At 36.8% G+C, this 24,401-nt stretch overlaps 2 protein-coding genes across 2 annotated transcripts; both read left to right on the top strand.

Moving 5' to 3' along the window:
• The first annotated feature begins 3,667 nt into the window (after positions 1-3,667).
• LOC114711918 (probable GTP diphosphokinase RSH3, chloroplastic) lies at positions 3,668-7,333 on the top strand. Its single transcript, XM_028896348.1, has 6 exons — positions 3,668-4,726; positions 4,821-5,006; positions 5,265-5,725; positions 6,115-6,273; positions 6,364-6,715; positions 6,891-7,333. The coding sequence occupies exons 1-6, from the start codon at positions 4,001-4,003 to the stop codon at positions 7,185-7,187; spliced, it is 2,181 nt and encodes a 726-aa protein (XP_028752181.1). The 5' UTR covers positions 3,668-4,000; the 3' UTR covers positions 7,188-7,333.
• Positions 7,334-12,643: 5,310 nt separating this feature from the next.
• Positions 12,644-13,899, top strand: LOC114711877 (growth-regulating factor 5-like). Its single transcript, XM_028896306.1, has 3 exons — positions 12,644-12,842; positions 12,929-13,418; positions 13,506-13,899. The coding sequence occupies exons 1-3, from the start codon at positions 12,644-12,646 to the stop codon at positions 13,897-13,899; spliced, it is 1,083 nt and encodes a 360-aa protein (XP_028752139.1).
• Positions 13,900-24,401: the final 10,502 nt, after the last annotated feature.

The raw sequence follows: 24,401 nt of genomic DNA, 5'->3' as shown, positions 1-24,401 counted from the left end.
CGTCACTGAGGCCGCCAACGTCTTCTATTTCTTTCTGGAAGCAGCAAAAGTCAAAACTGGTGAATACTTATCAGCGTCGACCGTGCAGAGGGGGACGCCCTCAGATGTGGGAGAGTGCATGGCACGTGCCCCGGAACATCATGGAAGCCCCCCCCTCTCTCTCTCATGTCTCATTCCCACTACAGGCCGCCAATGACGACCACGTGTCCCGCCGCTGCCGCCACGTGTCCCCCCTCTCTTCCGCGGCTGAATCTGCCGCTAAAAGACGATCTCATGGATGGAGGGGCAGCAGCGGGTGGTGGTCCACCGGTCCTACCCCCCCGAAGCGCCCAACTAACTGCCTCGCTCAACCCTTCGTCCCCACTCCCCACTGGTTCACACGCCACAATCACTTCAAATTCACACTGTTCATGCTGTCTGGCTCCTCCCTCTTTTCCCATATCGCCCCTCTTCCTTCCTCCTATTTTCACCTCCCACCAAACCCTCTTTCATCTTTTCCATTTGATTTTAGGGACCATGGCATGGTAAGTCCCAAATATCTAAGCGTGCCGTGATAAACGCCGCAGTTTTGTTTTGTGACTAAACGGACTGCCAGCCCACTTGCCCACCAGCCTCTCCAACTCCATCATCACGCGTCTCAAATCCAAACTTACAAAAAAAAAAATTGAAAATTTGTAAATATTTTTTGTCATTTACAAATTCATTGTTATAAACACTAAATAAATTGTTGTTACTAAACCTGTTTTGAAATTTAGTAATTTTTAGGTTCTGTTTTTGTTATTTTCTCTCTTTTTTTCCAAATGAAAATTTATTCCATAATTATTAACATGCCTAACAAAATATGCATTCTCCATTGCGCACTCCAACTCACCCAGAATTGCTGTGTTATTTCGTCTACGAACGTAGGGCTCGTTTTCTCTTAAATAACATATACAATTAGAAACTTTTTTATAAAAATTTATTTATAATTTTTAATTATATGTGGATACGAGATAAAGTGTGTTTCGCGTGCTCATCTCGTACCGTTTACAATCATTTAAATTAAACTTACCTAAATATTTACTAAAATAAATACAAACTCTTGGCAACACGTTTCCTCTTCTAGAAGCCCCGACCTACTTGTTTTTTTAAATTGGGATAAATACATAACATTCATCGCTCCATGACACCGACGTTTTACGGCTTTTTGAACTGGTTTTACGTTTCGCCTAGAAGAGGGACGGAAAGAGGTGATCTGATACACTCTGCTTTTTTTTTTTTTTTCCCCAGGCGAAAAAAAAATAATGGAAATAAATACACTGTTTTTATCTAAAGAAAACATCGCATGCGTTTCTTCTTCTAAAAGCTTTCTCGCACAATTTTTTATTGGCATAAAAATTGGACAGCGTGATGCAGATAAGCACAAAAGTCGAAAGTATACATTACTCGCCTCGTAATTATAAAAACTAGTTGATTAATTTGAAGGGATTAAAAAAATTAGTTGAGTTAATTATTTATTCTAAATAGGTGTTATATTTCTTAAAAATCTTTGCTCATCAAGTGTATTGACTAGAATTATCATTGTTAGAAGGACTACTTTGAAAAAAAATGTATAAATATGAGAGACAAAGTGGATTGAGATCTTATATTTAGAAACAAAATAAAAATTAAACAAGATCTTATATTAAGAACCAGAGGCAGTATAATAAAGTGTGTTTGCAAAAAAAATAAAATAAAATAAAAATACTTCTTCTGTCCTTAATATATGATCCAATTGTTGAGTTGGTTTTGGTCATAAATATAAGACCAATTTTTCATATTTATCAATTTTCTCTAAATTATCCCTATGGATACCCTTTCAACCATAATCAAGTAGAAGAGGAAGATGGGGTATTAAGAAAAATGATTGTAATATTTTAAAAAAACCTATCATATTTTTTATAATTAACTAAGTTACTTAATCTTGTTAATCTAATTAAATTAGTTAAATAGGTTTTATATTAATAACGGGAAAAGTAATAAATAAAGCGCGTGTGCTAATTATGCTTTTGTTGCCGAAGCAATAATCAACGTTTCAATCAATTATTGATCATTACTTTATCCGTGCAGTGCATTCACGCACGCTGCTGACCCCACTGGCTCCACTATCCTTAACACAGCTCCTTTTTCAAAATTCTAAATGCAATTATTCATGCAAAAGAAAAATCCCCCCACATATCCGTTTATAGAGTTAATTATCCATTGGCTTCTGAATTTAACGTTATGTGTTTTTATACATAAAATTACTGGTACTCTAAAAAATCTCATGCTTTTTCTAAATTTTAAGACCACTGGGTAATTAATTATTTCTTCAAATATGTATTTAAAACTAATTTTTCCTGAGTGAATTGCGCTTTAGCTAGTTTACTTTCAGATAATAATTTAATTTCAAATCAGTTAAGGAGATGATTGATGGCTCTCACCCGTTCTGTATTTATTATTTTTTCTTTTATTAAGTGATGACATCACCATAAATCTTATCCTTTATTCCCATTTCTTTACCCATTCCGTCTCTTATCCGAATTGTTGTTAATGGGGCCAACACAATAATAAAAGGCAGCCTGAGCAGTTGTTTTTTTTTTTTAAATTTCCGAATCTATCTATTTTACATAGTCGTACAATAAAAAATTTATATATTAAATTGATAATTTTATTATAATCAGGGGGAAAACTTACTAGAGAATGATACCTTATGCTTAAGGATTTGTGTCATTTCCTGCAACTGCAAGAGTAGATTATATTCCCTTCCTCTCCGGCAAGATCATTGAAACATGTACGAGTATTTCTTAAGAATATACTCCTGCGGTATTTAATATAGAACCTAATTGTTGAGTTGATTATGATTATAAATATAAGACATATTTTCATATTTATCAATTTTTTTAAATTATCCTTATGGATACTTACTCAACAATGATGAAGTAGAAGAGGGAAGAAGAATATTAAGAAAGATGATTATGATGTTTTAGAAAAAACATGTCATATTTCTTATAATTAACTAACTTACTTACCTTTCTTAATTTCATTCAAATTAGTTAAATAGATCTTATATTAAGTATCAAAAGAATAATATAAATCATACTCAGCCAATAACCATCTTCATTTCTGCTTTATCTTTGTGGAAAAATTTGCCTGCTTTATTCTCTTGCTTCCCCAATTTTTTACATCTTCTGTGGGAGTTCTTAGACTTCTCATCTCCCCTGAAGACCGTCTAGATTCATGGGAGCCCAAACATTGCCAAATTTACATCAATTAACTGAAAGCCACCGGATCATCAAAGAAGTTTCTAATCACTGTTTTATTTTGTAATCCCAAATCCCCATTTGGGAATATGATGATTACAGGCAATTGGAGATTCCGTTATTAGCGGATTACTTCGAGGTCAATACTGTAAATGCGCACTCCCTGCCATTTCCAAACCTTTCCCCTCCACAACACAACAAGCAGCTCAGGAAAAAAACGCACGACAGATTCTTCGGAGACAAATCTCGGACGCAGCCTTCGTTTAATTTCCAATCCTATTTGACTCTCTTTCTCCCTCCTTCCTCGAAAATCAGTTGCGTTAACCCGTTGTAAATTCCCCTCTATTCAGGCCTCTTTTGTTTTCTGGACCTCTCTTTTCTATCAAATCTGTATGTACATAACGCTGTTCGTTTCCTTCGTTTGTACTTCTCAAATCAGCGCTGGATCTTTGAATTGTTCAAATTTGTTTCTGTATAGACACATACCGAATCCTCTGCCCGTGCTTCTTTTCTGGCAGCGGGTTTTTCAAAACTGTCCATAGGCATAGAAAAGAGAGAGTCCTTCGCTCAAAGTTCATTGGTGCTTCAAGAAATTGCTTGTGGATTTCTAGGAAAAATTAAATAGTTTGCTGATTCACATATTTGACTTTAGATTTTTAAAAAAATTATATTTATTTGTTTGTTTGGTGCTTCTGAGTTTGGGGTCCGAAACCCAGTAGGCGAAGATACGAAGAAGAAACATGACGGTGTCCACTATCGCTTTATGCGCCAGCCCACCGAGCAGTGTGTGTTCCACTGCGCATCCTTGCCATATCAACACCCATGCATCATACGATTTCGATTTGGGTTCGCGATCGTCGTCGTCCTCCTCCTCCACGACGGTGTCCCCATCTCAAAAACCAGGAATGAGTGGCCTTTCGTGTTTATTCTCTTCTCCGACGGTGAAGCCCGTTCCCTTGTCGAGCTTTCCCGTCGGCGGAGAGGAATTGGGTCCCTTATCTGAATTAAAGGAATTGAGCAGCTCCTTCTCCTATTCACCGAGCAAATTTGCTGGGTCTTCTTGGAAAAGAGATCAGAGCCCTGTTTCGGTTTTCCAAGGACCGGTTTCATGTAGTAGCAGTAGCGTTTCTGGTTCTGCAAGGAGTTCCCCAATGAGGATCGGAGGGGATAGCTCGATTCGATGTACGGACAGTGGATTGTTAGATGGCTTGGTGAGAAATTCATTGGGTTCATGCTTGGATTACAATTCGCCAACTTTCGAGCTGCGTGGTGGTGAAATAGATTTGGGTTCTTCATCTTCTGTAGCGGATGAGCTGACCTTCAATTTGGAGGATTCTTTTGTGGGGGGAACTTTCGAGCCGTATGCTAGAGAATTGCTTTTGGGTGCCCAGTTGAAGCACAAGATCTTTTGTGAAGAATTCGTTGTTAAGGCTTTTTGTGAAGCCGAGAAAGCGCACAGAGGGCAGGTAATTAAATCGAGATTTGTAACCTCTACGTGTGGATCATGTGATTGGTGGGTTTATTGTCGTGAGTTGAAAGGTTTTAAATGTGTTTCTGTAGATGCGAGCTTCTGGTGATCCATATTTGCAGCATTGTGTCGAAACAGCGGTTCTGCTTGCTTTGATTGGTGCCAATTCCACAGTTGTGGCCGCTGGGCTTTTGCACGACTCGCTTGATGATTCTTTTCTGACTTACGATTACATCTTTGGGCTTTTTGGCGCTGGGGTTGCTGATTTAGTTGAAGGGGTGAGTAATGTCTTTCTTGAGATTTAAATCAATTTGCATCGAAATGAACTTCTGATATGTTTACCTTAAATAGATGCTAATCATTAATAGAGCCTTCTGAGTTTTGAATTTGAGCTAGACATCGGATGTTCATCTTAAATCATCTTTCTCTTAATCTCATTAAATAGGTTCTTAAATTGGTTGTTATGTATGTTTTGAACGCTAGATGTTGATTGTTTGATCCCTTGTGGATTCAGTCTAATCTATGTGGCATTTCAGGTTTCTAAACTCAGTCACTTGAGCAAGCTTGCACGAGAGAATAATACGGCATGCAAATCAGTTGAGGCAGATCGGCTGCATACCATGTTCCTTGCCATGGTTGATGCAAGGGCTGTCCTCATCAAATTGGCAGATCGATTACATAATATGATGACACTAGATGCATTGCCAGTGGCCAAACAGCAAAGGTTTGCGAAGGAGACTTTGGAGATTTTTGCACCTTTGGCCAATCGATTGGGAATATCTAGTTGGAAGGAGCAATTGGAGAACTTATGCTTTAAGCATCTCAATCCAGAACAGCATCAGGAGATTTCTTCGAAGCTTGTGGAATCATTTGATGATGCAATGATTACTTCTGCTATAGAGAAATTAGAGCAAGCACTCAAAGATGAAGGCATTTCTTATCGTGTCCTTTCTGGGCGGCACAAGAGCCTGTATAGCATTTATTGCAAAATGCTGAAGTACGTACCACCTATCCCTTAATTTGCTTTGTACTTCCGTTACTGAATTTGAGTAAATATATGAAGATGATGCTAGGAACTTCCTTTTTTTGGGTCAGGAAGGATTGTTTGAAGCGTATTATATTGCACAAGATCTGTGTTAAGGGAGGGGGGGGGGGGGAAGTGCTACTGCAAAAATGCTTGTAAACATAAATATTTGTTTTTGGAGTTGTTGGATAGTTCCGGCATCTCTTCAGCTGCAGTAGGTTTTATTTGAACTTGCATGTTTGTAACCCCCCCCCCCCCCAAAAAAAACAAAAGAAAAACTTGCATGTTACCTTCCATTTGGCGAACTAGAGTAGTAAGCCAAGGATCCTTAAATGTTCATGGGTGTATGTTTATATTTGCAGGAAGAAACTAAGCATGAATGACATTCATGATATTTATGGGCTGCGCTTGATTGTTGACAAGGAGGAGGACTGTTATAAAGCCTTGACAGTTGTTCACCGGTTATGGTCCGAGGTACCTGGAAAGTTCAAGGACTACATTCATCGTCCGAAGTTCAATGGGTATGTACTAACTCAGTATTGGTGCTCTTAAGTCTAAACTTGCGTTTGGACATCTATATTTTGTCTGACTCTTTTATTGTGTGATTATAGGTATAAATCTCTGCATGCTGTTGTGCTGGGTGAAGGAAAGGTTCCCCTTGAAGTACAAATCCGGACAAAAGAGATGCACCTGCAAGCAGAATTTGGATTTGCTGCTCATTGGAGATACAAGGAAGGTGATTGCCAGCATTCTTCATTTGTGCTTCAGATGGTTGAGTGGGCTCGATGGGTTGTCACCTGGCATTGCGAGACAATGAACAAAGATTGTTCAGCTATTGGATGTTCTGATTCAGTCAAGCCACCATGCAAGTTCCCTTCCCATGCTGATGGTTGTCCACATTCCTACAAACCTCATTGTGGTCAGGATGGCCCTGTGTTTATCATCTTGATCGAGAATGATAAGGTTTGTGTCACAGATCTACATATCTGAATTTCGCGTTCTATTATCTGGCCAGGTTTTTATTCTTAGAAACTGATAAATTTCAAGTAACTCAAAACAACAGGACTTAGCTAGTCCTTTTTCCCCCCTTTCCCCTCTCAACTTACTGGAGTTCTTGCCTGGGCATGTATATATGCAGATGTCTGTGCAGGAGTTTCCTGCAAACTCAACGGTGATGGACTTGCTGGAGAGAGCTGGGCGAGGAAGCTCTAAGTGGACCCCATACAGATTTCCACTGAAAGAAGAATTAAGGCCACGGCTGAATTATGAGCCTGTGAACGATCCCAAGTGTAAGTTGATTATGGGAGATGTGGTGGAGCTTACACCTGCCATACCTGACAAGTCTCTGACAGAGTATAGGGAAGAAATCCAGCGTATGTATAATAGGGGGCTAACTGAACCTGCTTCAACTGGCATGGTTGGCTCAAGAAGCTGACCTTTGATCGGTTTTAACATAACATAACAAGATAGCACAGTTAGCGGCACATTGCACACATGCGTATCTGTACAGAGCACCTATGTTTCTGCTATGAACTCGCTAACTTCGATTCAATGATCATGCTCCCGATGCTTCATACCATTCATTGATCCCTTGTAGCTGCACATTTTATTTCCAAGAAATCACCGTAATCATATTTGATTAATTTTTATTTAATCTGGTTAACAAAGAGAACAAAGATGTTAACGAGATTCCCTGAAAAATCCTCTTTATTTTTTTGTTGGGCGTTGAACAAGTGCGAGAAGCTAATTCGCTGGTGTTGGGTCTTGGAGAGTGTCCTGCGTCAAGGAATCAGTAAACTCAGGAGTCCAATTTTGAGAGGCAACGTATTTTCAAGTTAATTTTAATATTATATTACAAATAAGTGAGTTATTAAGGTAGAGCGTTTTGATTTTCTTCTTTTGGGATAATAACAAAGCGACGATGTTACTACTCGCGGAATTAAACTGTTGTGCCGTTTGCCCAACGCCAAAAACGCCTTGTTTGCGTGATCGTGTGTCTCCAACAAATGGTGTAGAGGAGTTGCATATAGAGCCCAATAAAAGAGAGTCCATTCTGTTCTGTTTACAAGTGAATTTGGAAATTTCACAAGGAAAGCCTAGTTAATAAAGGAAGTGAGCTAACGATGGAAATTGGGTCTAATGGAATGGATTAAAAGAAGTGAACCTGAAAAGGTGATGCACATGTACTAACCATTTCCGAGATGATTGGGCCTTTATCTTCGACTGTAATGGACCGCCTTAATTAAGTGGAAAACGACTTGGCTTGCGAAACTTGTTATTGCGTTCAGGCTTCTTAAAACCATTTTATCCATTATTCCCATCAGATTTTATCATGTGTGTTATTTTTTCTACACAGTGTACTAAAAATGTAAAAGTTTCACTGTAAGAATTGTGGGCGCTCGTTGCGTAAATGAGTGAGCTATCTCAGCAGTCAGACAGTACATTAAATAGGCATGTTACTTGTGTGCTTCTCCTATTTGTGCATTGAAGAAGCAATGCCTAGTCTATGTCAGGTTGTCAACCTGGATTTTGACTACCCGCCATTATTACGTATTTCACAAATGGGACCCTCTTTCTTCCACTAACAAATTAATATAAGAGTCTTATATTTAGTATTGGAGGAGTATAACATCTTGTTTATAGTTTACAGATGAAGTTTTATAATTAAGACCAGAATTAGTATAATGCACAGGTCAGGGAAGATTAATACGCGTGCAAAAGATGTGAATTATACCCCACACCCCACAAGTGTCTTTGGTTTGAATTCTATTACTGATATTAATATCTGATTAGTATGTAATTTGTAACTTTTTTTCCCTGAGTACCTTTTTTTTTTTTTTAAATATAGTCATTTCGTATCTTTTAACATGATTTCTTACATTTACGGTTCATGTACTTGTTATTGTGATGTATGAATCACATTTGCATTAATAACGTAACTTGAAGAATCCAGCATAAAGGTCCGTTGCTCGAGAGAAAGCAGAAAGCTAAGGTACGATGATGCCTATGATGCTGATGCCATATATGGCTGATGCTGATGAAGATTCAGAACCATTCACACAGGCCAATATTCACAGCTTTATTTTCTTATCAAACACCTTGGTCAAGTCGTTTACAATCCCCCAGTAAAACCTACTCAACCTCTTGCAGAAGCATACATGCATAAATTTTCTCAGATAAGACGTTGGTCGCATTAAGTTCTCTTGCAGAGTCCACGAAAAAGGTGTTTTGATCAGCAATTATGTACATCTATGTGGATGAATAGAACTTAAAGGGGGGAAAAAAGGACGCACACACTGACATACACAAGCCAATTTTGAAATGACTGGTAACTAACAATGAAGTTGGGATATATCATTATATCTGTTCAACGGCACGTGGGAGGGGTTAAAAATAGACCATTTTGACAGAGAAACACATCGCTGTGCTTTTCAAAAGGAAGCAGCGAAGTGTGTGAATAATAGGAAAGTCTTCTTTGCTTAAGTGCTAAGATATATCCATTGCACAGCCTCGACCTTTAATCTGGACGAAGCAGGTTTTTAGTTTTGAGAAATTTACGCCATACAAGAGCAAGCTTTTTACACTGGAATCCTTTTGTGCCTTTTTTACTTTAGATTTTAATATTGGACATTCATTCACTGAGTCAAAAGTGTATATATTTGATGCAAAATGAATGTTCATGAAGTAACCCACCATGTCAGCAGGCTTCCTCTATAGCTTCTGCAGTTAAATACTTACTGTTTAACAGTTTGAACATTTGTTCATTGTATCGCCGTTCTGTCTTTTGAGATTCTTTTCAAAAGAGAAAAGGGGAGCCACTACTGCTTGGCACCTCCCGGTCACAGCATCCCTAATACAGACAACAGAGTTTAAATGCTTTGACGAGCAGTGAACGTTTTTTGGATGTTTATTTTGAACTCGTTTAATTACTCAAAAAGAAGGGAAAATAGCTCTAAAGCTGCAAATGAATTTCAAAGACAATAAATGTCGTACATGTTGTGCTTATATACTTTATGAAGTAAAAAGTTGACTTCTGATGGAAACCAAGTGAACCTAGAGACAAAAATTCACAGCATCTATAAGTGATGAGCACATGCGGTTAAAGTGTTTTTGGGCGGCCTAGCTGGCTAGCAAACAGTAGCCACATTAAAAACCCTAGGACCAACCCTTCACAGTGTCCTAAAAAGCAAACTTTACTCATTCCATAAACAGCACCATTTGAGTTTTATATATGCAGATGGTGGGTATACAGGAAAAGCCCTTCTTTACAGCAAGACCAACCCTGGTCAAGATGACTCGTCAATATAATATGATTTGATATAAAAAATGGTTAACTAATTTAAATAAATTAAAAAATTTGTTTAGTTATTTATAATAAATATATATTTTTTTAAAAAATATTCTTACTAATTATATCTATTAGTTAGAATTACTATTTAATAAAAACTTTAACGTTTCAACCATTACAAAAACTATTTTAAAAAAATAATTAAATATAAGAAATAAAATGGACTGAAATTTTATATTTAGTATCAAATTGAAAGTCAAACCACTTCTTATTATAAGCATCAAAGGTAGTACTATTTTTTATGGCTATTCTCTAGCATCTTGTATTCCATATTGTGATTTAAATTCAAATATTATCAATAGCTCATACCAGAAAATTTGTTCAAAGAGTTCTGAAGTCCTTTCATTTTTGACTCGTCCACTATTGGTGCTATGATGGAAAGCTCCCTTAAAAAGAGTAAGCAACATCAATGACTAATGAAAACTAAAAATGATGATGATTAAATATAATGACATTGTATGAGAAGAGTTTCTTGTAACATCCACTGTTATACATGTCTCATCTACTCCACAGAGAAAGTGATCGGTGAATCAGAACATTTAATTTTTATATAACACATCTCCCTGCTTTTCTTTGGCAGTTATGCATGGACTACAAATAAGCTTTATCCTTTATATATTGATACTTGATCATATATGCACAGCTTGCATGGAAATTTTAAAAGTGAAAGCCAAAAAATAGAGCAAAGAGATAATGGCACTTGTGTTGAGACGTAAAAGGTTTAATACTCTTTACATACAATAACTTTTGAATTCCAATTTGGCAAATAGAACAAATGATGTTAACAAGAGTTTGCATGACTTAACTATAATTTAGAATTTGCTTTTTTTCATTAATGGAAGTCAGTCCTAGTTGATGAGTTATGACCGTTTAATTATGAAGTCTCAAATTTAAACTCGTATAAGTGCAGAAAATACATTTAAGAAAGCCATTTTAAATTGAGTCCAGCAAATCTCAAATCTCAAATCAAATCATGTCAAGTAACCATTAAAGAGAATAAAATTCGGTTTTGTTGGTATCATGGATACCCAAGTTTTGTTAACCAAAATGTGTGTGTGTGTGTGTGTGTGAGGGAGGGAGGGAGGGGAAGAGAATTGAGTTAGGTATTGGGAAATGAATAAAGGAGGGGGGAGGGACATGTGTAGAGAGGCAGAGAGCAACAGAGTTTTAATACCTTACCTTGCCTGACACCTCCTGTCCTGATGCCTTCTCCTCTCATTTCTCATTTCTCATTTCTCATTTCCCATTTCCCAGCATACCAAAAAAACAAATTCCACTTCATATCTTCCTTCTTTAACCATCAGTTTCTACCTCCCTTCCTTCCTCTCTTTCAGCAATTATGCTTAGCTTACTAATTAAACTCAAAACTCAGCAATCAACACTTTTAATACTTTCCTGATCTGATTGAGGTACTCGTTTCCCTCATTAAACCACCTAAACTTATACTAATAATTTGCTTATGGCCTAATCACAAAAATGTTTATGTGACTAGCTAAAAGGGATCTTGTTGAATGTGCAAACTAGCTAGCAAGAGGTTATGATGAGCAACTTGTAACCACATTTCTACTTTATAATAAATTAATGAACAACACTGCTGAAAAATTAGGAGGGAAACGCATCAATCAATTATTTATAAGAAGAAGATTGTATGAAAGACAAATGTGATGTATACGCGTAATTTCTTTTTAATTTTAGTATAAAGACTCTTCCCATGATTCTTAATGTAAGGCCTTTTGTAGGAGGCATCAATTTATTTCCTAAGTACTATTGTTTACTTGGACTACTTTAAGCTCATTAAACATCTTTATTTTTAACTAACTCAACTGCCTCCTCCAATTAATGAATTTCATTTTGGGTAATTTTAAATTTTTAACAACATCAACTAATTTTGAGTAAACATTTTAATTTATGTAAAGTTACCAATAAGCTGTTAAAAATATCCTAGTAATGTAATATTATTTATCAACACTGCAAATATTCTTAAAATATAATGTCTTCAAATATCCACAATACTACTAGCATATAGAGGCAAACCTTGCTGTAGTGTCCTGTGACTGAGCAGCTTACACTTCAAACATAACCAGATGACACTATTTTCCAGGATGTAATGTGAAGAGACAGCAAACCCAAAGGTACATGGTTCTCCTTTATTTGAATTTAATTTTGCTTGCTTACGTTTTGTTCATTTGTTTATGGATTTTTGCACCGATGTCAGAGACTACAGCAGCAGCTGCAGAACAAAGAGACAAAAGCCATTAGATGTTCAGTCATTATAACTTGCAAGAGCAGGAGCACTCTCAATACTCCACTCTCTCACAAACCCCAGCAGGAGCATGTCATCAGAGAGCCATTAGTCTTAACTCTTATCCATGCACAGAAAGAAGATTCTTGCTTCGTAGCCAATGAGTTCCTTAAACATGCCCTTCGCTTCAGAAACAAGAAGGAATCCATTTCCTTTTTATCTTTGAAACCTTCTGAGCTTTTCTTCATCGCTGCGTAGTTTTAAATTTTTATGCACATTTAAAGCTTTTCGAGGGTCAAAAATGATAAGCGAAACAAGTGCAAGAAATGGATCTCCTTTCACAGCAATTCAATGGCAAGAACTTGAACATCAAGCTCTTATCTTTAAATACCTGTTCTCAGGGAGCCCCATCCCACCTGATCTCATTTACTCTGTCAGAAGAAGCCTTGACTCTTCAATGTCTTCTTCTTCTTCTTCAAGGCTCTTCCCCTTCCATCCAAGTAAGGATAAGCTTGTTATTTTGTGGTTATTAAAGATTATAGTTCAGTTTTTTCCTATTTTTATTTATTTATTTATATTGCTGCAGTTGGATGGGGATGCCTAGAAATGGGATATGGCAGAAAAGTAGACCCAGAGCCAGGAAGGTGCAGAAGAACAGATGGCAAGAAATGGAGATGCTCAAAAGAAGCCTATCCGGACTCAAAATACTGTGAGAGGCACATGCACAGGGGGAAAAACCGTTCAAGAAAGCCTGTGGAAATTTCTTCAACAGCAACAACAGGCATTTCAACAAACACATCACAGCCAATCTCTTCACCGTATAGCAACAGAAGCCTTACCATGAGCAATGCCAATCCACCGTCAACAACTTCTTTCCCTTTCTCTCTATTGCCCTCTTCTGTGCCCTCCGATACCCAACCTTATTCCCATGTTTACCAAAATTCTTCTCTTAATCCCTTGTACTACACCCATTCAACCTCATGTAAACCTCTTGATTCTGATTTTCCTTCTCCAAAAAGCAATGCCCACCAGCTATTTTTGGACTCTGGACCTTATTCTAGGGATGAGGACTATAGGTTGGTCTGAAACCAAGGGCTAGCTTCTTGTTATACATGTTCTTTCTATTGGTTAATTAGTAAGTTTGAGTTTATTATTTCCAGCAGGCATACTCATGGAATGAGGGAAGGTGTGGATGAGAGAGCTTTCTTTCCAGAAGCCTCGGGGAGTGTTAGGAGCTTTCCTGATTCATATCAACAATTACCATTGAGCTCCTGTAAGTCTTATTCAAACTCCCAGTTCCATAACATGAATGATAATCCAACTCCAAGACAGCAAGAAGAGCAACATTGCTTTGTCATGGAAAGAGACTTCAACTCACCGGGGCAAATAAAACAAGAGAATGAAACCGAGATGACCCAGAGATCCCTTCATCATTTCTTTGGTGAATGGCCTCCAAAGAACACAGATTCCTGGCTTGATCTCGCTTCAAATTCCAGAATCCCCTCTGGTAATGTTTTATTATCTGTAGCTTCCTCTTCGTTGTATCTGACGTCTTAATACTCCTTTCTATACTTATCTTTATAATTCTTTTAATTTATTTAGCCTCCTTTCCTGGACAGATGAATGATAAGACTCATTAGAGAATTGCTGCAGATAAAAGAACTTATTATGGCTGGGGTAGCTTTCTTTTGCCAAAGAGTGGTCTTTGTTGAGTAGGGGGCCACAGTAAGAGGATCTGTCATCTGTGTCTGTACTTTTCGTGATATTTATATGTTACTTTCTTTCTTCTCCTTGAAGGGAAAAAGGTTGTCTCAGATTTGCACAGTTTGTTGTTTGACTGGAAAGCATAGTGTTGTTACCCCGCGGTCTCTACTTTGATAATAGCTTCTGCTTCTTCTGAATATGTCTTTGGACCAACAGAGAACATGTGCAATGAATCATCAGTAACTTGTACCAACACCGTGAGCGATACACTAGCTCCCTCAAGTCTCCTGAACAGAAAACTACAAAATTCTCTGTCGCACTTCCAATGGACAGCTTGAGCTGCTAACATTTTTACAGCTAGGGTTTCATTTTCAAAGTTTAATCAAATAGTGGTTCACATATTTGTGCTTTTGTTTTTGCCCTTGGTTCCTTCCTTTGCCAACTGACTTAGGACGCAGTAATCTAACATCACAATAAGCGTTAAGCTTACCAAATATTGGAGTTCCTTTATTGGATTAAAAGAAAACTCATAAAGTTGTCTGGGACAAGAATTTAATTTCTAGTAGGGTCCAAAGCCTAATATGACGTACCAAGTAAAATTATAATCAATAAAGTCAGGGTACGCACCACCAATTGCACTGTTCTCTGTAAAGCCATATGCAATTTTCTCCTACCAATCCCCCATAAATTGCTACCAGTTGTAAGACTAAATCAATCATTTTTTAAATATTTCAAATAGTCAGTACAACTAAGGCAAGACAAATTGGTGTCAAATTATTTACTGGGGACAAAAAACAAGTTCATCAACTTCATAGCGTTAATAATGAAAGCAAATCGTATGCCCGCATACTCTACGAATTCCTTGTCTGCTGTCGAAAAAGTATTGGCAGAACCATTTAAGGAAACACTGTAAATTGGACCAAGTAAGACCATAGTCTCGGTCCTGTTTGAACATTTTCAGATTCAGCATCCCTCAAAATTGACCAAGCAGAACCCCATGACCCTATCCAAACTACGATAGACACTCGTACAAATACCTGATTTCTAAATTACATTTCAACCGTATGTATTGTCAGGTCGGTCGGATCTACGAGTGTGTCATGTCCTGTGTGCATGCGCACATAATCTCCTTGGCTAACTATCAACCGTGAAAATAACGCTATTTCACCTGTTTTTCAAAGAATTATCATTCCATTGTGCATGGTTATGCCGGCTTTACCAGCTTAAAATCAAATTTATAGGCTATAGCAGAACATACTATCCGAATACCTGCTTGACCCAATGTCTGGATTTTGAGTCCTGACTAATGCTATAATATGCTTAAACCAACTATTGTTCAGAGTGTTCAGCTTCTCTGGATTCTCGGACAGCATCAACATGGTAAGATAGTTGAACGAGAAAGGTCCATAAGGACTAATGTTTATCCAAGTCGCATGTTGAATAATATGAACTGGCTCAACGAAATACCACGCTTGGCCATAATTATTAAGCTAACCGAATCAATGTAAGCCCCGCAGGTATCAAACCTTTACCCTGATCCATGCTCAATTCTAAACTACATCCCCCTCTGGAATTTCAGGTAATCTGTGCAGTGTTCAACGTCTCTTTAATAAACAGTTACCGACAGAAGTAGTAACAGCAAGCATAAACCAAGTTGCAAGCACAACAATGGGCACCCTGATACCTTCTAAGAGTAAATAGTCATCAAATTTGCTCACTTTAAAATGCACGACACATTAACATGACAACTTTCAATGCAAGACAGGCATGCAGAAACTACAGATCTAGAAAGACACAGAATACTTCTGCAAACCATAAGAAGATAGGCATACTCTCTGACATTTATGTTAGAGGAGAAGACTACACAGCATTTGTTTTGTTTCATTTTCTGCCGTCTTAATGACTCTCTTTGTTAATTAAGGGTAAAAACTTCATTGAAATTCCAAAGTGGCAGGTATTTTAAAACAAAACCCATGGCGGGAGCATTAAAATTTGTCCGAAAGTCATGACACCAAATTCTGTAATGTACGGTGAAATGTGCATTACTCAGCACTTACTATTTGTGTAGAACACTTTTATCTAGAGAGCGTTTTGGCTCTATTTGGAATAATTTATAAATAATTTTTTAATCATAATTTATAGAATATAAGGTAAATATGCAAAGGGGGTTTTATTTCGACTTACTTGTATAAACTTTTGAATGCTATCTCAAACAGGCCTTTAGCTAAGAAGTCGCATTGGTTTGGAGCAACCTTAAGAATAATCACATAAATTCTGGTCAGCACATACACTCGACAACTAGGAGTAGATACATTCCACGGTAACGACCACACCAAATAGCGAAAGGAAAAGAGTATACAAATGTCATTGTTAAATTTCCATTACTTTCTAACATCATTGTACAGTGAAAATGTCAGGAAAAAAGAAGAAGAAAGAACTTAAGAAGAATAAAGGGCTTCTGTTAATTATAAGCCATGTAAAGAAACTAACAGGGGAAGGAATGATACGAATAGAAATTAACATTAAGAGCAGACAACATCAACTAAATTAACACTCTGAAGGCCCAAACGGGAACAGCGATGCCTCAAGCAATCCACAATTGATGGTCAATTCTTGTGGCCCTTGCTTTCTTGCCAAAATATACAAAATCTCAGTCAAGAATTTCAACTCTACCAAATAACGAAGAATTGACAAGAGAACTCGCAAAGTAATTTTCCAAAGGACAAGCTTCATATCTGTCATGAGTCGTTTAAGAGTTGCCTTCGCTTATATATTAATAACCCGATCACCCCAACTTGCATTAATGCCGCCATACCCAAAAACAATAGCCCAATCTTCTTACCCGCATTCATCGAGGGCGGCGGTTGCCGGAGCTGGTTAAGGTGGTTGTCATCAAGAGGAGGCGGTGGAGGTTTGTCCACCGTCACTTCATTCGTCGGGGAAGCAGGATTTGGCGGAGGAGTCGCTGCCGATGGTGATAGCGGCGGCGGAGGTGACAGCTTAGCTCCGGGCGGTGGAGGTGATGATGGAGGCGGAGGCGAAGGCAGAGGAGGAGGAGGGGGAGGGGGCGGGGGCGGAGGTGGCGGTGGTGGAGAAGGAGTAGGCGGCCGCGGTGGAGGGGGAGAGAGCCGGGGAGGGGGAGGGGGAGGCGGTGGCGGGGGATGAGTAGGAGATGATGACATTACATTACTACTGACCATCTGGGATCAACAAGTAAAACATAAAGGCTAATGATATAGCCAAATATTAGAAAACTCAAGGACGAAAATGCTGAATCCATAAAACAACGATCAAAGGATTCCGATATTCAAGAACAATTCGGCAATGGGGGGTTTTTCGCATCTGGCTACACCCACCGTTGGCATGTAATTTTGTTCTCTGAGGGTCCCTGATGGCCAATTCAGCTGTAAATGCAAATCCTTGCGTCCCCAGAAACCCAATGCAGAGAAACCAACCGTACGGGATTATCCCCAAAGCTTCGCTTTCTTCGTCTTGAGCAACCGACGAACAAATCCGAAATCTTCGGCCAAGGGTTGTGTCCTTGGTGCCCAGACAAAAGCGGGACCCTCCTTGTCGAGAAGGGAAGAGAGAAATGGGTAAAAGGAAATGCCGGAAACAAGATGAAGCGGAGTGGATTGGCAGGTAGTAAATATTCCGGGGAAGAAGAGGCGAAGGAAATGGCGGAGATTGAGAAAGAAGGCCTTGGAATTTCTTGACGCTGGGTCCAATCCAGCGTCAGAGAAATTGGAAGGAAATTGCAGAGGAAAAGAGGGGGTGGGGAAGAGATTGTACGGGGCCCGGGGAAAGTTCAACGGCTGAGCTAATTTAGGAGAGTTGATGAGCTAGCTGGACAGAATCTTCAACACTTGAACCTGTCATGTGCCATGAAGACCGAGAAAGATAGAGAGAGAAAGGGCCCGCGGGAGGGTGTGGGGGCACGTGGTCTGGTGACGTGTCAGCCACGGTGAGCCCATGACAGCGTCATTGCGCGGGGCCCATTTGATGGCTATGATGCTCTTGTAAACTATAAAGCGAAAGAAAGTGATGTTCTAAACGACATGCGTTTGAATTAATATCAATCACGCTTTTAGATGGACGAAGATGAACCAAATTTTTATTGGACTTTTTCTTTTTTCAATTTTAAGTCGAAAAAATGACAGCAGGTTATCAATGATAAAATTATCATAATATAGTACATGTATTACAATATAATAAAATTACAAATTATCAAAATTATTTGCCACTAAATATAAATATATTGATATGCATGATATAGTACCGGTAGCCAGTAACGTTTTGCTTGTCGAATTTTTTTTTGTTGGTTTTTTATTTGTTTGTCTAAAAGTATTCTATAACTGCCGGCCAAATTAAAAAAAAGGGAAAAAAATGAAAAAAAAATGTAACATTTTAGTTGTCAATTCTTTGGAGACGAAGAGAGTATATTCACGGATAACAAAGTCTAATCTCGCCTAAAATACTGCTGGCAGAAAGTATATTCATTTCAACCAAATTCTTTTGATACTATTAGCTTCGCATAAGCTACACCATACAGAGATTAATTTTTAAAATTAGCTCTGGTAAAGATACATAATACTCAACTTTATTGGGTTTCCATTATTTCACGGTACATGAGTAGTCATCAGTTACAGTGAAATGTGAATGATCACATCCTCAGAAGATGTTTGTACCTCAATAAGGAATCATCAAGCCAAATCATTGTTCTTATCATACTAAGCTTTTTTATAATATATTAGTAGCACTCTCAATTAATAGAAGAGCATAAGGTAGAATTGTATTGAGTATATTTATTTCATATATATGATATGATGGCGTTACCAATCAAGTATTCCAGTTTGGCCAGTACTCATTTATACTAGTATTATTTTGTTACACCACATCAATGCGTAAAGTTATCAAAGAATATACTCCTCCGGACCTCAATATAGGATTTAATTGTTGAGTTAGTTTTAATCCTAAATATAAGACATATTTCTCATATTTATCAATTTTCTCTAAATTACTCATATGAATGCTCCATTAACCATAATCAAGTAGAAGAAGAAAAGGAAGTATTAAGAAAGATGATTATGGTATTTTAGGAAAAACTTGTTACATTTCTTATAATTAATTTTCTCTAAATTACCCATATGAATGCTCTATTAACCATAATCAAGTAGAAGAAGAAGAGGAAGTATTAAGAAAGATGATTATGGTATTTTAAGAAAAACTTGTTACATTTCTTATAATTAACTAACTTATCTAATTTCATTAATCTAATTAAATTAGTTAAATAGGTCTTATATTAAGAATCAAAGAAGTATATATATATATATATATATTTGAATTGATGAGGTAGGCACTGAGTGCTCAAGGTTATAAATAGAATCCAACATGTGACTTCTTATAAGAAAACATTAATACTACTTGGGTAGAATACTAATGTTGGGCACCGGTAATATCTGCATGACCCAGATCCACCCACTCAAGCCATGTACATCCAGATTTCAAATAGTTGACTATCCTTTTATAAATAAAAGAACCCCGTCATATTTTTAAAAAATAATGTTTCGTATAAAGTACTACTATGGTCTTTAATATAAAATATATTTAACTAATTTGATTAGATTAAGAAAGTTAGGTAAACTAGTTAATTATAAGAAATATAACATGTTTTTTCTAAAACACCATAATCATCTTTCTTAATATCATTCCTCCCTCACTTACTTGATTATAGACTTATGGTTGATGAAGTATTCATAGGGGTAATTTAGAAAAAAAATTGATAAATATAAGAAATAGATCTTATATTTATGATCAAAATGGACTTAACAATTAGGTCTTATATTAAGGATCAGAAGAGTATTAAATCTTCATTTAATATTCTTAACTAATGATTGTTAGTGAGAATAATGTTGAAATTATTATAAAAACGGGGCCATAATATGATATTCAATTATATGTATGACAAATTTTAATTAAAAATTCAATTTTTTTCGTGCAAGCCTGTCTCTGGAGCTTGTGACTTGCTGGGGATAAATACTGTTTTGTGATTGTCTATCTGTCCTTGCATATATTTGTATGAGATGGGTTAACATGGCTTTTAAATTCAATCATTTAACTAGAATGACTTTTCCATGACCAGAACTAAATAAATATATGTGATTTGAATGAATAATGATCTGACTTTAAACAAAGACGAGACAGCTAATAAACGTAGATCATGAAGAACCAGCAAGAGACAGCTTTATTAATTGCTACCATTTTGTGGAGATTGCAACCTTAGATTGAGTTCACAACTTTGAACTGTGAAGAGGAATATTCCTCATATCTGTGTGGATTACATATTTAATCATACCCCATCTTTTGACTGTCACATGCCTATGCCCTGTCCTATTCTTTAAGGAAATAAATAAATACAATATTATGGATGGATTTCTCCTGTTGTAAAGGGGAGCACAAAATGGAAGAAAAATAGCTGCCGCCTCAATACTTATTTTATATCATCAATTTACTTACTTGTTTATTGTCATATTTGTTTCTTGTTTTGCCGCTAAATATTTATTATGATGCCATTTGTAAGAATGAGAAGATTATTGCTTTTGTTTGGATCACAACAAAGAGGACAAAAAATGAAGAAAAACATTGTTTTTACATGTGTTTGAGCGAACATGACAATAAATATATACTCCTCTGGTCCTTAATATAAGACCCATTTAAATAATTTGATTAGATTAAGGAAGTTAGGTAAGTTAGTTAATTATAAGAAAAGTGACATATTTTTCCTAAAACACCATAATCATTTTTTATAACACCTCCTCTCTCTCTTCTACTTGATTATACTTGAAGGAGTATTTATAGGGGTAATTAAGAGAAAATTGATAAATATGATAAACGGGTTTTATATTTAGGACCAAAACCAACTCAAGAATTGGGTCCTATATTAAGGACCGGAGGAGTATATATATATATAAAGGGGCTAATTTCATAATGACAATGGTGCCCATATAAGTAGATATATTTCCCCTGAGATCTATAAATATATATTATAATTTTTGAATGATTAAGTGTGTGCATAAGAGAGGCCAACACTGCAAATGGAAATGATGATGACGATGAGTTTTTGCATATATTGTGTAAGTTTGTGTATATTGATCTACAAATCCCATTTGAAGAGGGGAGAGCGAAAGAATCACATTTTGTCACTTCGTTTACCTTACCATGGCCCATGGCTGTTGGGTCAATCAGACAATGGATCTCAAGTGAAATGAATCCGTACTATCAAACTGAGTTGGGCCTAATGGATCCACCAGTTCATTCCAAAGGCCCAATCAGCGTATCCATTCCCCTCTGCATACCCACCAACATGCGTAAACAGTAACAGGAAAATATCGGATCTGAGGCCATCTTCAATTAATGTGATTTTCTTCTTTATAACTACTACTATCAAAATTTAAAATGTGTATCTTCTTCACCACCACGAAAATTTTAAAATTTGCATGCAATGAACAGAGCGAAGGATTACAATCATTGTCCATAAGCAACCACAAATATTGAGTGCTTATTTGGAATGATCTTTAAAAACAGCTTTTTAATTATAATTTAGGGTTAAGGTACACCCAGCACCCCCAAGTATTTTGTCAGGTGCACCCAGTGGCCTAAAGTAATTTATGGTGCAATTTTACCTTCAAAGTAATTAAAATGGTGCACCGGTATCCTATGTTAACAGATCTGTTACTTTGACCGTTAAATTGATGAGTCAGCATAAGTTTGACCAAAATAATCTGACGTGACATGTCCAATAAGCAGGTGATATGGAATTTTTTCGAGGTTAAGGTGCATTCAGCACCCCAAGTATTTTTCCAGGTGCACCCAGTGACTTAAAGTAATTTATGGTGCAGTTTTGCCCTCAAAGTAATTAAAATGGTGCACCGGTATCCTATGCTAACAGATCAGCACAAGTTTGACCAAAATAATCTGACCTAGCATGTCTAATAAGCAGGTGACATGGCTTTTCTTGTTAATTTCATTGTTTTGTCTGAACATTACTCCTCTAGTCCTGTTTATAAGGCACTTCCAGCAAGTTTCACACAGACCAAGGAAAACCTTAAATTTCATTAACTCTCGTTTAAATTTTAATAACTTTTCAACTTTATCCCTATTTAATATACATTATACCTCATATAAACAAAGTCAATACAATAATAAATGAGGGGTAAATTTGTACATTCATACAAAAAATTTCTCTCAGTGCCTTATAAATAGGACCAAAAAATATCTTCTCTCTCTACCCTATAAATAGGACCAGAGGAGTATCTCTGAAAAAATTTCTTACTCTGAAAAAAATTCTAAGAGCCGAAGAGAGCATTTACTGAACAGAGAAAACAAAGCAGTGGTAGACGAAAAAAATTCCACATCACCTACTTATTAGACATGTCAGGTCAGATTATTTTGGTCAAACTTGTGCTGACTCATCAATTTCACAGTCAAAGTAACAGATATGTTAGCATAGGATACCGGTGCACCATTTTAATTACTTTGAGGGCAAAATTACACCATAAATTATTTTAGGCCACTGGGTGCACCTGGAAAAATACTTGGAGGTGCTGGATGCACCTTAACCCCGAAAAAGTTCCACATCATTTGCTTATTAGACATGCCACGTCAGATTATTTTGGTCAAACTTGTGCTGACTCATCAATTTAACAGTCAAAGTAACAGATCTGTTAGCATGGGATACCGGTGCACCATTTTAATTACTTTGAGGGCAAAATTGCACTATAAATTACTTTAGACTACTGGGTGCACCTGACAAAATACTTGGAGGTGCTGGTTGCACCTTAACCCTATAATTTATGAAATACATAATAATCATGTGAGAAGTGTTTTGTCGTGACTTATATAGATATTCTTGTAGACACTTAATATAAGTAGCTCCAAATAAATCTCCGAATGTGCGTTTTGATCCAAAACCTCATTCAAATGTGACGGGTACCATTAAAACTGACGCATATTGCAATTAACTAACTATAGATATTATTACCAACAGGAGTTGATCCAAGTGGTAAACGGTTTGGTACTATTTAAGTGAGGTCTCGAATTCGAGCCTCAACGTATGCAGAAATCTCCGTTAAGAGACTCACCCATCACAGTTAGATATATGACGTGAGTCAAATTTAGATATAGTCAGAATAAAATTACGGTGAATTGAGTGGGTTAAAAAAAACTATAGATATTATTTATTCATGAACGTAGTGGCCCAGGAAAATGAAGGCGAAGGAAGGAAAGGAGCAAAAGGGATGTTTGGAAGTAGTGGGTTTGCTCAACCCCTCAGTGACTTGTCAATCAATAACCTCCCAGTATTGTCTTTCTTTCCCATCACCTCATCTCAAGAATTTGCATTTAAAAAACCATCATTTTGTCCTTTTTCTCCCAACTACTGTATTGCTATTAATTACTACTGCCTCCTATTTTAAGTACAAAAATTTGTTTTATACATTATGAATGGATTAGATTTTATAATTAGAACTAAAAGTAATATTAATTAAAGATTAAAAAATGTTTAAGTAAAAATAAAATTATGATTTTAAAAATATTTTTATGATATATGAAATGAATATATTAAAAAATTGTATCGGTTTTAAAAGGATTTTTTTTAATCATCCAAACACCCGTAAGTGTAAAAGTAAGCAGCAAATTGACGGGCAAATAAGAAGGCATTTGCAAATTGCATGAAACTGAAACATGCATGTATCTCCTTGTCCTCTTTCTGTGTGCCGTCTCTGTCTCTGTCCTTTACCTGCCTTTCACCCTTCCCCCCAACTGCATGCCTGAAAACGACCCCTCCCTGCCATTAACATCAATCAATGTGAAATGTATACGGCTCATGGACTTGGTAGGGGTACTATTAAATACACAATTTGCAAAGTTTTTTAAAGGAAATAATTTTTTATAATTAATATATAAAAAATTTGGAACATTTTTATTAAAAAAATGTCCACGTTGAAGTTTAATGCACAAAGATAAAAGTATTCACTAAATAATGGTACTATGGTCAAGATAAAATTTTAATAGGTGACGCAAAAGAAGAAAGACCTTATATTAGGGCTGTATCAAAATCTTTAAATAGACCCGGAGTACTGTACTGGGAGGGCGGGGAGCATACGAAATTGTGCATGTTTTTATAGAAACACTGTTATATATAATTTTTGTTGTTTTGATTTTTTTCTCTGCATGTGTTTTTGTTTGTCTTTCTCTACTTATGTGGGATTTACGTGCCAATTTCTTGTGCACGCTGTTGGAGCATCCATTAGAAGAATACATGTAGTAATTACTGTAATGAGTATCACATAGTAAAT

The sequence above is a fragment of the Neltuma alba genome, unplaced genomic scaffold (genome assembly GCF_004799145.2).
Source record: "Neltuma alba isolate B1F8T4 unplaced genomic scaffold, ASM479914v2 tig00011322_pilon, whole genome shotgun sequence".
Classification (NCBI taxonomy): Eukaryota; Viridiplantae; Streptophyta; class Magnoliopsida; order Fabales; family Fabaceae; genus Neltuma; species Neltuma alba.
The sequence above is the reverse complement of the archived record's forward strand: the minus strand, read 5'-3'. Positions and strand labels throughout refer to the sequence as shown.